At 42.0% G+C, this 15,720-nt stretch overlaps 1 protein-coding gene across 2 annotated transcripts in view; it reads left to right on the plus strand.

Moving 5' to 3' along the window:
• Positions 1 to 2,658: 2,658 nt before the first annotated feature.
• The window catches only part of LOC129810586 (sorting nexin-30-like), a 53,373-nt gene continuing 40,311 nt past the window's right edge, over positions 2,659 to 15,720 (plus strand). Inside the window, exon 1 of one of the 2 annotated variants that reach the window (XM_055861267.1) lies at positions 2,659 to 2,951. In XM_055861267.1, the coding sequence (XP_055717242.1) occupies positions 2,805 to 2,951 (147 nt within the window). In that variant the 5' untranslated portion in view covers positions 2,659 to 2,804. The remainder of the gene's footprint in view (positions 2,952 to 15,720) is intronic. The other variant, XM_055861257.1, reaches the window with a different exon arrangement.

Raw genomic sequence — 15,720 nt, forward strand, 5'->3', positions numbered from 1 at the left:
CAAACAGAGTGAGATCTGGAGGAGATTGGTGTCAAGTCTAAACAGAGTGAGACCTGGAGGAGATTGGTGTCAAGTCTAAACAGAGTGAGTCCTGGAGGAGATTGGTGTCAAGTCTAAACAGAGTGAGACCTGGAGGAGATTGGTGTCAAGCCTAAACAGAGTGAGACCTGGAGGAGATTGGTGTCAAGTCTAAACAGAGTGAGACCTGGAGGAGATTGGTGTCAAGTCTAAACAGAGTGAGATCTGGAGGAGATTGGTGTCAAGTCTAAACAGAGTGAGCCGTGCACCAGACTGAATTATGGAAGTGCATGAGTTAAGTGAGGAGGAAGGTGTGGTGAAGAGCTCAGAACCCGAGCCTGGCATCAATGGACAGTATAAAGAAGAATCTGGTCTAGTAGGAGTGACATTTTGTAGAGAAGGCGGATCCTTGCCTTTTGGCTGATCCATTAGTGGTTTCAGGGTGGCTGGGAAAGCAGTTGGGTGCAGTTGAATCAGTGAAGGTAACCTAGGTAACCTGTAGTGGACTTGTGATATTTGTTTGTGTTTCTTTACATTTACATTTACATTTAAGTCATTTAGCAGACACTCTTATCCAGAGCGACTTACAAATTGGAAAGTTCATACATATTCATCCTGGTCCCCCCGTGGGAATTGAACCCTGGTCCCCCCGTGGGAATTGAACCCACAACCCTGGCGTTGCAAGCGCCATGCTCTACCAACTGAGCCACACGGGACCAGGGGGAGCGGGCGCTCCGTGTCACTCAAATTGGGTCAAGATCTGTTTCTTGTTTGGCTTTAGAAACAGGGCACCGTTTGAAAGGAGTGATTTCTAGGGTAACGTTACAGCTGGAGGTGGAGCAATTGAAGTTGAAGATTCCCGGTGTTTGTGGTGCGACGCCAATCCGATGGTGAGCGTGGTGAACCAGTCACTGTCAGTCCTTTAGAGTTTTGAGTCAAGAGTCTTTACCCAACAAGGTCACGTTAGGATATCAGCTATCCTGTCAGTGCAAATTTTGCAGCGAATCCACTGCACTGTTTCAGGTGCAATGTTATGGTCACGTCGCAGCCGTGTGTAAGAGGGAGATTCCAAGATGTGGGAAGTGTGCAGGAGGTCATGGGATAGAGGATTGTGTCATTTCGGGTGGATAAAGTTGTGTGTGTCATCTGTAGAGGTGCTCATGTTGCTGGGAATCGGAAGTGTCCGAAGTGAAAGAGGCAGGTTGATGTGGCCAGAGGCAGCTCCTGAGGCAGTGAAGAAAGTAGAAGAGGATGGGGTCAAGGGTGAGGGATTCTGAGAGGATCTCTGTGATATAGTAGATCTGTGCCAGTGTAACGGATGTGAAATGGCTAGCTAGCTAACGGTGGTGCGCGCTAATAGCCTTTCAATCGGTGACGCCACTCGCTCTGAGACCTTGAAGTAGGGTTTCCCCTTGCTCTGCAAGGGCCGCGGCTTTTGTGGAGCGATGGGTAACGATGCTTCGTGGGTGACTGTTGTTGATGTGTGCAGAGGGTCCCTGGTTCGTGCCCGGGTCGGGGCGAAGGGACGGACTAAAGTTATACTGTTACACCAGAACAGAAGGATAGGCTAGTGAGTGATATTCTTCAGTGAGGTTGGCTTCTTAGCATTTATAGCAATGGTTGTCAACGGTACTGCAGAAATGGAATGTAAAATCACGGGAAAAAAAGATGTGGTGGCAGATGCAGAGAAGTGCTTGGGGGTACGAGATCTGACTTCAGAAGAGTGACAGGGTATGTTGAGTGGTGGTGTCCCGTCATCTCAGGTCGTTGGCCTGGGGTAGGATCACATAGGGTTTAATGAGTATAGGGTTAGTTAGTAGATTAATGAAAATATGTATTTTTTTTTAAAAATGTTTTCCTGGTTCCGCTTTCCCATCACAAAGTGTAATGGATCTGTACTATAGTTTAGTTGGGGACGGTAAAGCAACATATTGGAAGCCAACCGCCATTAAACCTCACAGAAGTGTACTAAACTCCATAGGGAAGGAAGTTTAATTATTAAGTAGACATTTCAGATGTGTCCATATAAAAACAGGACTATTAGGAAAATCGTTCTTCTTGCAAAGCATGTAAACGTTTTAAAACGAACTATTACATGAATCTGACTATCCACAATAACCGTATCATTGTGTGTCTGTATCCCCGATTTGACAGCTCCAACGCAGTTACACCACTGAGGTATTAAAGAACTGAATTTCCGCGATGCGGATTGAATAGAGCCCCAGGACGCGGTTTCAACAAGCCGCACAAAACGCCCTGGATATTCTACCCTGCCTTTTTGCTGCTTGACTTACACGGTGCAGGCGACGCCATGTCAGAAAGACTGGTTGCAACCTAAACAATATAAAACATACATAGAGCCCGCTATGCTATCACAGTGCTAGCTAGGTAACGTTTGCACTGGGGACAGACGAATCGACCACGGATAGCAGGTGTTTCAGATTTTACCCATCGTTCAAATAGCTACACAACTATCACAGATAATCGTATGTTTGACTTCAACTAAACTACTTTGCTAGATACAGAAACAAACTCCGTTAAATTACTTTTTACTGTGTGTCAACAAAAGTCACGTGATTGCTCGTAGTGTCATTACTTCCGGTAGTGTTATTGTACTTCCGAGACTGCGCCGTGCAAGTCAGCTGACAGCTTTTGGTTGCAGCTAGAGTGTCCAGCATTTGATACACGGGATTGGAAATAATCACACACAAAAAATAGCATTCCAGGCCAAAAAATTAAGATTTTTTTCCCAGAAAATCTGTTCTCCGATTCCCATCTCTTGCGCAATGAGTGGTGGCACCCCAAAATCACTTGCATCGTCGGGGCAAAAGCCCATTCAGGAGATCTGTCATCCGCTTGGAGCCGAGGCGACAGCGGCAGTCCTCACACCCAGTCCAGATGTCGGAAACACCATTACCAGCATCGAAGGGAAGGTAAAAAAAAAATTGATCGCTAGAAAAGCTAACTAAATAGATAGTTTGGCCCGTATTCCGTACTTTCATGTGCTGATGTAGTTTTGGGATGATAGATCGTCTAGCCTAGGGCATTTCCATCTAAGAGGACACATGAGCACCAACGAAATTCGTAGGAGCTTGTCAAATGAAATGTAATTGTCTATATCTTTTAAAAAGAAATGAAGGCATATATACATTTTTAACCATTTTCCATCCTAAAAATGAAGAAGAAGCAAAGGCTTTGGTCTCTTGTCAAACAGATGGAAAAGAGATCTTGGACACCATCTACCAGATAAAGTCTTAAAAGCGATTAGAATTAACTCATTAATGTTGAAGTAAAGCCCCCTGCCAACTAATATCAACACTTGTATTGAGTTTTGGAGAAAACATATTTGCCTTCTGTACGTTTATGAAACATTGACTTGTGAATTGTAATTTTGTTACCAAAAACCCACATATGTTTAAGATATTTTCTAATGTCTCTCCCTCGTGAGGAGGGAGGATAATGAAAGTTCACAGAAGAAACAAGTTAAGGTAGACCTACCAATTAGTTAAGTGTTTTTACAGATATCAAGCTTTAAAAATAAATAAAAATGAATTGATTAAAACTTGTAATTGTGTTATCAAATCGGTAATGGAATTACTGCAATTTAATTTTCTGCAATGGGAAATCACAGTAGTCACAAACCACTGTTGGGTCACTTACTACTGCCCTCCATTCCACTGACGTACTGTTATGTTCAGCTCATAGTGTCTCCTGTTACTGTCCTCTCTTCCACTGACTGTTATGTTCAGCTCATAGTGTCTCCTGTTACTGTCCTCTCTTCCACTGACTGTTATGTTCAGCTCATAGTGTCTCCTGTTACTGTCCTCTCTCATAGTGTCTCCTGTTACTGTCCTCTCTTCCACTGACTGTTATGTTCAGCTCATAGTGTCTCCTGTTACTGTCCTCTCTTCCACTGACTGTTATGTTCAGCTCATAGTGTCTCCTGTTACTGTCCTCTCTCATAGTGTCTCCTGTTACTGTCCTCTCTTCCACTGACATACTGTTATGTTCAGCTCATAGTGTCTCCTGTTACTGTCCTCTCTTCTACTGACTGTTATGTTCAGCTCATAGTGTCTCCTGTTACTGTCCTCTCTCATAGTGTCTCCTGTTACTGTCCTCTCTTCCACTGACTGTTATGTTCAGCTCATAGTGTCTCCTGTTACTGTCCTCTCTTCTACTGACTGTTATGTTCAGCTCATAGTGTCTCCTGTTACTGTCCTCTCTTCTACTGACTGTTATGTTCAGCTCATAGTGTCTCCTGTTACTGTCCTCTCTCATAGTGTCTCCTGTTACTGTCCTCTCTTCCACTGACTGTTATGTTCAGCTCATAGTGTCTCCTGTTACTGTCCTCTCTCATAGTGTCTCCTGTTACTGTCCTCTCTTCTACTGACTGTTATGTTCAGCTCATAGTGTCTCCTGTTACTGTCCTCTCTTCCACTGACTGTTATGTTCAGCTCATAGTGTCTCCTGTTACTGTCCTCTCTTCTACTGACTGTTATGTTCAGCTCATAGTGTCTCCTGTTACTGTCCTCTCTTTCACTGACTGTTATGTTCAGCTCATAGTGTCTCCTGTTACTGTCCTCTCTTCCACTGACTGTTATGTTCAGCTCATAGTGTCTCCTGTTACCGTCCTCTCTTCCACTGACTGTTATGTTGAGCTCATAGTGTCTCCTGTTACTGTCCTCTCTTCCACTGACTGTTATGTTCAGCTCATAGTGTCTCCTGTTACTGTCCTCTCTTCCACTGACTGTTATGTTCAGCTCATAGTGTCTCCTGCTACTGTCCTCTCTTCTACTGACTGTTATGTTGAGCTCATAGTGTCTCCTGTTACTGTCCTCTCTTCTACTGACTGTTATGTTCAGCTCATAGTGTCTCCTGTTACTGTCCTCTCTCATAGTGTCTCCTGTTACTGTCCTCTCTTCCACTGACTGTTATGTTCAGCTCATAGTGTCTCCTGTTACTGTCCTCTCTTCTACTGACTGTTATGTTCAGCTCATAGTGTCTCCTGTTACTGTCCTCTCTTCCACTGACTGTTATGTTCAGCTCATAGTGTCTCCTGTTACTGTCCTCTCTTCCACTGACTGTTATGTTCAGCTCATAGTGTCTCCTGTTACTGTCCTCTCTTCCACTGACTGTTATGTTCAGCTCATAGTGTCTCCTGTTACTGTCCTCTCTTCCACTGACTGTTATGTTCAGCTCATAGTGTCTCCTGTTACTGTCCTCTCTTCTACTGACTGTTATATTCAGCTCATAGTGTCTCCTGTTACTGTCCTCTCTTCCACTGACTGTTATATTCAGCTCATAGTGTCTCCTGTTACTGTCCTCTCTTCCACTGACTGTTATGTTCAGCTCATAGTGTCTCCTGTTACTGTCCTCTCTTCTACTGACTGTTATGTTCAGCTCATAGTGTCTCCTGTTACTGTCCTCTCTTCCACTGACTGTTATGTTCAGCTCATAGTGTCTCCTGTTACTGTCCTCCCTTCCACTGACTGTTATGTTCAGCTCATAGTGTCTCCTGTTACTGTCCTCTCTTCCACTGACTGTTATGTTCAGCTCATAGTGTCTCCTGTTACTGTCCTCCCTTCCACTGACTGTTATGTTCAGCTCATAGTGTCTCCTGTTACTGTCCTCTCTTCCACTGACTGTTATGTTCAGCTCATAGTGTCTCCTGTTACTGTCCTCTCTTCTACTGACTGTTATATTCAGCTCATAGTGTCTCCTGTTACTGTCCTCTCTTCCACTGACTGTTATATTCAGCTCATAGTGTCTCCTGTTACTGTCCTCTCTTCCACTGACTGTTATGTTCAGCTCATAGTGTCTCCTGTTACTGTCCTCTCTTCCACTGACTGTTATATTCAGCTCATAGTGTCTCCTGTTACTGTCCTCTCTTCCACTGACTGTTATGTTCAGCTCATAGTGTCTCCTGTTACTGTCCTCTCTTCTACTGACTGTTATGTTCAGCTCATAGTGTCTCCTGTTACTGTCCTCTCTTCCACTGACTGTTATATTCAGCTCATAGTGTCTCCTGTTACTGTCCTCTCTCATAGTGTCTCCTGTTACTGTCCTCTCTTCCACTGACTGTTATGTTCAGCTCATAGTGTCTCCTGTTACTGTCCTCTCTCATAGTGTCTCCTGTTACTGTCCTCTCTTCCACTGACTGTTATGTTCAGCTCATAGTGTCTCCTGCTACTGTCCTCTCTTCCACTGACTGTTATGTTCAGCTCATAGTGTCTCCTGCTACTGTCCTCTCTTCCACTGACTGTTATATTCAGCTCATAGTGTCTCCTGTTACTGTCCTCTCTCATAGTGTCTCCTGTTACTGTCCTCTCTTCCACTGACTGTTATGTTCAGCTCATAGTGTCTCCTGTTACTGTCCTCTCTTCTACTGACTGTTATGTTCAGCTCATAGTGTCTCCTGTTACTGTCCTCTCTCATAGTGTCTCCTGTTACTGTCCTCTCTCATAGTGTCTCCTGTTACTGTCCTCTCTCATAGTGTCTCCTGTTACTGTCCTCTCTCATAGTGTCTCCTGTTACTGTCCTCTCTTCCACTGACTGTTATGTTCAGCTCATAGTGTCTCCTGTTACTGTCCTCTCTTCCACTGACTGTTATGTTCAGCTCATAGTGTCTCCTGTTACTGTCCTCTCTTCCACTGACTGTTATGTTCAGCTCATAGTGTCTCCTGTTACTGTCCTCTCTTCCACTGACTGTTATGTTCAGCTCATAGTGTCTCCTGTTACTGTCCTCTCTCATAGTGTCTCCTGTTACTGTCCTCTCTCATAGTGTCTCCTGTTACTGTCCTCTCTCATAGTGTCTCCTGCTACTGTCCTCTCTTCTACTGACTGTTATGTTCAGCTCATAGTGTCTCCTGTTACTGTCCTCTCTCATAGTGTCTCCTGTTACTGTCCTCTCTCATAGTGTCTCCTGTTACTGTCCTCTCTCATAGTGTCTCCTGCTACTGTCCTCTCTTCTACTGACTGTTATGTTCAGCTCATAGTGTCTCCTGTTACTGTCCTCTCTTCCACTGACTGTTATGTTCAGCTCATAGTGTCTCCTGTTACTGTCCTCTCTTCCACTGACTGTTATGTTCAGCTCATAGTGTCTCCTGTTACTGTCCTCTCTTCTACTGACTGTTATGTTCAGCTCATAGTGTCTCCTGTTACTGTCCTCTCTCATAGTGTCTCCTGTTACTGTCCTCTCTTCCACTGACTGTTATGTTCAGCTCATAGTGTCTCCTGTTACTGTCCTCTCTTCTACTGACTGTTATGTTCAGCTCATAGTGTCTCCTGTTACTGTCCTCTCTTCCACTGACTGTTATGTTCAGCTCATAGTGTCTCCTGTTACTGTCCTCTCTTCCACTGACTGTTATGTTCAGCTCATAGTGTCTCCTGTTACTGTCCTCTCTTCTACTGACTGTTATGTTCAGCTCATAGTGTCTCCTGTTACTGTCCTCTCTCATAGTGTCTCCTGTTACTGTCCTCTCTCATAGTGTCTCCTGTTACTGTCCTCTCTTCCACTGACTGTTATGTTCAGCTCATAGTGTCTCCTGTTACTGTCCTCTCTTCTACTGACTGTTATGTTCAGCTCATAGTGTCTCCTGTTACTGTCCTCTCTTCCACTGACTTACTGTTATGTTCAGCTCATAGTGTCTCCTGTTACTGTCCTCTCTTCCACTGACTGTTATGTTCAGCTCATAGTGTCTCCTGTTACTGTCCTCTCTTCCACTGACTGTTATGTTCAGCTCATAGTGTCTCCTGTTACTGTCCTCTCTCATAGTGTCTCCTGTTACTGTCCTCTCTTCCACTGACTGTTATGTTCAGCTCATAGTGTCTCCTGTTACTGTCCTCTCTTCTACTGACTGTTATGTTCAGCTCATAGTGTCTCCTGTTACTGTCCTCTCTTCCACTGACTGTTATGTTCAGCTCATAGTGTCTCCTGTTACTGTCCTCTCTTCCACTGACTGTTATGTTCAGCTCATAGTGTCTCCTGTTACTGTCCTCTCTTCCACTGACTGTTATGTTCAGCTCATAGTGTCTCCTGTTACTGTCCTCTCCTCCACTGGGATACTGTTATGTTCAGCTCATAGTGTCTCCTGTTACTGTCCACTCTTCCACTGACTGTTATGTTCAGCTCATAGTGTCTCCTGTTACTGTCCTCTCTTCCACTGACTGTTATGTTCAGCTCATAGTGTCTCCTGTTACTGTCCTCTCCTCCACTGGGATACTGTTATGTTCAGCTCATAGTGTCTCCTGTTACTGTCCTCTCTCATAGTGTCTCCTGTTACTGTCCTCTCTTCCACTGACTGTTATGTTCAGCTCATAGTGTCTCCTGTTACTGTCCTCTCTTCCACTGACTGTTATGTTCAGCTCATAGTGTCTCCTGTTACTGTCCTCTCTTCCACTGACTGTTATGTTCAGCTCATAGTGTCTCCTGTTACTGTCCTCTCTTCCACTGACTGTTATGTTCAGCTCATATCTGTTTTCTTTCTGTTGTCTGGTGGTCAAAGACTGAAACCCCCCCACTCTGCCGCTCTCTCTCAATTCAGTTCAGTTTCAATTTGAAGGGCTTTATTGGGAAACATGTTAACATCGCCAAAGAAAGTGAAATAAATAAATCAAAATGAACTGTAAACATTACACTCACAAAACGTTTCAGAGGAATAGAGACATTTTAAATGTCATATTATGGCTATGTACAGTGTTATAACGATGTGCAAATAGTTATAGTACAAAAGGGAAAATAAATATACAGAAAATATGGGTTGTATTTACAATGGTGTTTGTTCTTTACTGGTTGACCTTTTCTTGTGGCAAAAGGTCACATCTTGCTGCTGTGATGGCACACTGTGGAATTTCACCCAGTAGATATGGGAGTTTATCAAAACTGGGTTTGTTTTCGAATTCTTTGTGGATCTGTGTAATCTGAGAGAAATATGTGTCTCTAATTTGGTCATACATTGGGCAGGAGGTTAGGAAGTGCAGCTCAGTTTCCACCTCATTTTGTGGGCAGTGTGCACATAGCCTGTCTTCTCTTGAGAGCCATGTCTGCCTACGGCGGCCTCTCAATAGCAAGGCTATGCTCACTGAGTCTGTACATAGTCAAAGCTTTCCTAAATTTAGGGTCAGTCACAGTGGTCAGGTATTCTGTGTACTCTCTGTTTAGGGCCAAATAGCATCCAGTTTGCTCTGTAAACAATTTACCAAAAAAAAACAATGTGTCAAGTAATAATCTTTTTTTCCCTCAAGATTTGGTTGGGTCTAATTGTGTTGCTGTCCTGGGGCTCTGTGGGGTGTGTTTGTGTTTGTGAACAGAGCCCCAGGACCAGCTTGCTTAGGGGACTCTTCTCCAGGTTCATCTCTCTGTAGGTGATGGCTTTGTTATGGAAGGTTTGGGAATCGCTTCCTTTTAGGTGGTTGTCGAATTTCAAGGCTCTTTTCTGGACTTTGTTAATTAGCGGGTATCGGCCTAATTCTTCTCTGCATGCATTATTTGGTGTTTTACGTTGTACATATTTATTTTTATTTAACCGTTATTTAACTAGGCAAGTCAGTTAAGAACAAATTCTTATTTACAATGACGGCCTACCAAAAGGCCTCCCGTGGGCAATGGGGGCTGGATTTTTAAAAATGTATTATTAAATATATATTTATATATATATATATATATATACAGTACTGTGCAAAAGTTTTAGTCAGGTGTGAAAAAATGCTGTAAAGTCTGAATGTTTTCAGAAATAGGCATGTTAATAGATTATATTTATCAATTAACAAAATGCAAAGTGAGTGAACAGAAGACACATCTACATCAAATCACTATTTGGTGTGACCACCCTTCGCCTTCAAAACAGCATCACTTCTTGTAGCTACGCTTGCACAAAGTCAGGGATTTTGTAGGCATATAGTCAGGTGTATGATTAAACTATTATACCAAACAGGTACAAAGGATCATCAATTCATTATGTAAGTTGAAACACAATCATTAACTGAAACAGAAACTGCTGTGTAGGAGGAATACAACTGGGTGAGGAACAGCCAAACTCAGCTACCAAGGTGAGGTTGCTGTAGACAGTTTACTGTTAAAAGTCAAGACTGAGCACAGCAACAAGACACCAGGTAGTTCTACTGCATCAGTAAGGTCGATCCCAGGCAGACATGTCAAGGAAGTCAGGGGTTTCCAGATGTGCTGTCCAAGCTCTTTTGAAGAAGCACAAAGAAACGGGTAACGTTGAGGACCGTAGACGTAGTGGTCGGCCAAGTAACCTCACTTCAGCAGATGAAAGACACATCATGTTTACTTCCCTTCGCAATCGGAAGATGTCCAGAAGTGCAATCGGCTCAGAATAGGCAGGAAACAGTTTTAATTGATCATGTACAGTAGCAGTCACAAGTCTGGACACACCTACTCGTTCCAGGGTTTTTCTTTATTTTTGACTATTTTCTACATTGTAGAATAATAGTGAAGACATCAAAGCTATGAAATAACACATATGGAATCATGTTGTAACCAAATTAAGTGTTAAACAAATCAAAGTATATTTTATATTTGAGATTCTTCAAAGTAGCCACCCTTTGTCTTGATGACAGCTTTGCACACTCTTGGCGTTCTCTCAACCAGCTTCATGAGGAATGCTTTTCCAACAGTCTTGAAGGAGTTCCCACATATGCTGAGCACTTGTTGGCTGCGTTTCTTTCACTCTGCAGTCCAACTCATCCCAAACCATCTCAATTGGGTTGAGGTTGGGTGATTGTGGTTCCAGGTTATGTGATGCAGCACTCCATCACTCTCCTTCTTGGTCAAATAGCCCTGACACAGCCTGGAGGTGTGTTGGGTCATTGTCCTGTTGAAAAACAAATTATAGTTTCACTAAGCCCAAACCAGATGGGAAGGCGTATCGCTGCAGAATGCTGTGGTAGCCATGCTGGTTAAGTGTGCCTTGAATTCTAAATAAATCACAGTGTCACCAGCAAAGCACCCCCACATCATCACACCTCCTCCTCCATGCTTCACGGTGGGAACCACAAATGCAGAGATCATTCGTTCACCTACTCTGTGTCTCACAAAGACACGGCGGTTGGAACCAAAACTCTCAAATTTGGACTCATCAGACCAAAGGACAGATTTCCACCTGTCTAATGTCCATTGCTTGTGTTTCTTGGCCCAAGCAAGTCTCTTCTTATTATTGGTGTCCTTTCGTTGTGGTTTCTTTGCAGCAATTCGACCATGAAGGCCTGATTCATGCAGTCTCCTCTGAACAGTTGATGTTGAGATGTGTCTGTTACAAGAACTCTGTGAAGCATTTATTTGGGCTGCAATCTGAGGTGCTGGTAACTCTAATGAACTTATCCTCTACAGCAGAGGTAACTCTGGGTCTTCCTTTCCTGTGGCGGTCCTCACGAGAGCCAGTTTCATCATAGTCCTTGATGGTTTTTGCGACTGCACCTGATGAAAAATCTTGACATTTTCCAGATTGACTGACCTTCACGTCTTAAAGTAATGATGGACTGTTGTTTCTCTTTGCTTATTTGAGCTGTTCTTGCCATAATATGGACTTGATATTTTACCAAATAGGGCTATCTTCTGTACACCACCCCTACCTTGTCACAACACAACTGATTGGCTCAAACACATTCAGGAATGAAATTCCACAAATGAACAAGGCACACCTGTTAATTGAAATGCATTCCAGGTGGCGACTACCTCATGAACCCGGTTGAGAGAATGCCAAGAATGTGCAAAGGGTGGCTACTTTGAAGAATCTCAAATATAAAATATGTTTTGATTTGTTTAACACTCATTTGGTTACTACATGATTCCATATGTGTTATTTCATAGTTTTGATGTCTTCATTATTATTCTACAATGTAGAACATAGTACAAATAAAGAAACACCCTTGAATGAGTAGGTTTTGTCCAAACTTACTGTAAGTACAACTTTTGTATGGCTGACACCTTTAATGAGAGGTCTAATGCTTTAATATTTAATGTCTGCCCTCCAAAATTCATATTCGTTATATAAATAGGCCTTTTTAATTTTGTCTGGCTTGCCATTTCAAATTAAATAGATTTTTTTGGGCTCATGAATTTTTTATACATTTCTTTTCAGCCTTATTCTAAAATGGATTAAATATTTTTCTCCCCTCATCAATCTACAGACAATACCCCATAATGACAAAGTAAAAACAGGTTTTGAGATTTTTTTTTGTGCAAATGTAAAAAAAACTGAAACCACATTTACATAAGTATTCAGACACCTATACTCTAGTACTTTTGCTGAAGCACCTTTGGCAGCGATTACAGCCTCGAGTCTTCTTGGGTATGACGCTACAAGCTTGGCACACCTGTATTTGGGCAGTTTCTCCCATTCTTCTCTGTTGTGGTACACCTAATGGAGAGCTCTTCTTTGTCTACACCCATTCATTCAACATTGTTCACACCCTATTAAGCCTGAGCCCAACCCATCTCTTTAAGGGTTTCACATGTGCTAAACAGTGAGTATGGTAGTGTACTAAATCCATGTTTAAGGCTGGTTTATGCTATGTCTATCGACATGTCTGTAGCTATACAGTTGTCGCAGTGACATCATGAACAGTCTGTTGTCATCCTACATCAAAATAGTTGTTGTCATTATAAACACAAAAATGACAGGCTGCCTGGTGGTCCAAAATAGCATGAGTGTTGAGTCATAACTCCAATAAACCCATCCGTTTAAAAAAATGAATTTAGTATATGTTAATCTAGAAAACCTCCAACTACAAGCAACTTTTTAAACTAAGTTTTGGTTCGTTTCTAACTTGTTAGTTAGCTAGCTAGTTAGCGTTAAGTTAGCTGGCTAGCCAGTTGAAATATTGACCATGTCATAACTGACAACGTCTTCACTTAAGGTCATTTTAATTCATTATTACAGGAAAATAAACTGACAACAAGATCATTATTTACAAGTTAATGGCGAGCTAATTACAGAAAATAGTTTACGGTTGTGGGTGTGACAAAATAAAAGCGGGGTATTCTACCGGAGAATTTAAGAACTTGGACACGGTATCGTTGGCCTAACGTTGTATCGTAATCTGACTTTGGTGCAGGTCACGTTGTTCTTCGGGTCACGTTGTTCTTCACATTACCGTCTCTGGTAAACACACACTATATCAAATACAATCTAAGTTTATTTATCACAGGCGCAGGATACAGAAGGTGTGAACAGTACAGTGAAATGGTTACTTATGTAGTGCATTGTTTTGTTAAGATATGTATATATATATATATATTTTTTTTTATATTTCCCACGTAAAAATAACCTTTAAATTACTAAAATATCAACAATAATATTTTTAAACAATTAAAATGCTTAGAATTTAGAAAATTGTACCTTTTTTCCTCTCGTCTTTGTAATAATCAGGAAGCCTGAGAGAACAATCCGAGTTGATGGTGAGTTTTTTATATTCATGAGCTCACCTTGACCTACAGCTGCCTTGTGCTTGTTGCCAGGTAACAAGGTAAACAAAGGACCACGTGTCATTGATGACCAGGTAAACACATGTCATTCCCAGCCGACTGTTGAATATCAGACAAACTGCGGTAATTAATTACACAATACACTTCACTGATACACTTCCTCATCAGAATGAGTGGAGCCTGAGGCACCTTTTAGAAGCTTAGACATAAGAGAATGTACATGAAAACAGCATACAATAAGTGTACTGGACAATTATTAGAAATTACAATATGTTCAGAATTATATTTAACTAGGTAAGTCAGTTAAGAACAAATTCTTATTTACAATGATGGCCTACCCCGGGCCAAACCTGGATGACGCTGGGCCAATTCACGGCCGGATGTGATGCAGCCTGGATTCGAACCAGGGACTACAGTGACGCCACTGAGATGCGGTGCCTTAGACCGCTGCGCCACTCGGGAGCTCTGCATTGTATTGTATGTATTTGATCATTTACAATCGGCCAGCATAGCCAAAATATTGATCAGCATGAACACATGAGAAATAAAGGTGAGAATAAATAGTGACACATCATTTGACAGAAAACGAATTTAGAGCCATAAGCCATAATATAGGCACCCTGCCGTCCTACAGTGTGCAGGACCCATGGATTCATACAATTTGTAACGCTCATCTCCCATCTGAATGCTTGAAGAAGAAGAATACAAAGTAACAAAATCTGATATCATATATCACGTAAAAGTGAATTACTTTGTCTTTAGTAAATGTAACCAACTAAGAGATTGATGGGAGAGGGAGAGGAGGGAGAGGAGCTTCAGTCACCCACTAGTGAATTACTTCGGCACAATTTGAAATATGTGATATTTTGTCGTGCAACATTTTTTTTTTTCAATTAAACTTTTAAATGTTCGCTTAATTATTATTTTTTGTGTGCGTGAAATGCTCGATTTATGTAGATTTTAAATGAATAACTCTGACTTACAGTATCTTAGGGTCCGTCATCACAGCATATCCCTCCTTCTTTGCCTTGGGAAAGCAGATTTTTTTTTTGTATCACACCACTCCTGCTGCGGGGGTTGGCTGGGAAGCAGACAGAGTAGATGTTGAATGTTCTAAAATGTCTGTCATTATTTCTTGATGATAGTGGCAAGACAAAATTAGATGGTAATAACCTCCACCCCACCCCATTTTGGAATGGCAAAATATGATTTTCAGGGGTAAATTACAAGTACGATACACATCACAACTTCTTTTTGTGGGCAACATTCCTTCAGGCCAGCTGTGTGCTAGCAGTTCTCAGACTCAATGTAGGGGGCGTAGGGATGGAAGAACAGCAACCATATTGTGACTATCAGGAAATAAACCGTTCACAAGTCAAAGCAGCCATGGTTGCATTATCTAAAGTTAGCCCCCCCCCCCCCCCCCCCCCCCATCTTCCCTCACAAAATGTTGGCTACTGCGTCAGACTCATCAAACTATGATAACGTTACTTACATTTATATTCAGCTGTAATCACTGTCAAAGGTGCTTCAACAAAGTACTGAGTAAAGGGGTCTGAATACTTATGGAAATGTGATAATTACGTTTTTTTATTAGCAAACATTTCTAATAACCTGCTTTTGCTTTGTCATTATGTGTTATTGTGATGTCATTATGGGTTGTTGTGATGTCATTATGGGTTATTGTGACGTCATTATGGGGTATTGTGACGTCACTATGGGTTATTGTGACGTCATTATGGGTTATTGTGACGTCATTATGGGTTATTGTGTGTAGATTGATGAGGGGAATTTTTGGGGTGTGGGGGGGGGGGGTGGTCAGGGACCAGTAAATTTATGATCAAACTTTATCAATGTAGAACCAACACAAATTTTTCATAATCTGGTCATTCTACTTTGAAATGGTTTCACCCAAATATTTTCGAAGTTGATGGAAAAACTTGATTTGAACTTTTCTGAACCTTTTTTTACAGCTTTTAAATCAATGGGTTTTTGTTGGACATAAAGTTAAAAAAAATAAGTGGGAATCTGAGTCAAAGCATCATTCCGTTAGCTTAGATTTGCCTCCTAAAAAACCTACACATCAGATGTTTTCTAAATGCTCACCCGCTTTGCCACACCACACATCTCGTTTACATTGTAGCTGAGTCTACATCAACATTGACAGTTGACACCTTGGAATAAATCTGGTGAGGCAGAGATGTCGGGACAGTGATTTCGTCTTGATAACTTGTCTTGTAGCAACAGCGATTTCA

The sequence above is a fragment of the Salvelinus fontinalis genome, chromosome 2 (assembly GCF_029448725.1).
Source record: "Salvelinus fontinalis isolate EN_2023a chromosome 2, ASM2944872v1, whole genome shotgun sequence".
In the NCBI taxonomy this organism is placed as follows: Eukaryota; Metazoa; Chordata; class Actinopteri; order Salmoniformes; family Salmonidae; genus Salvelinus; species Salvelinus fontinalis.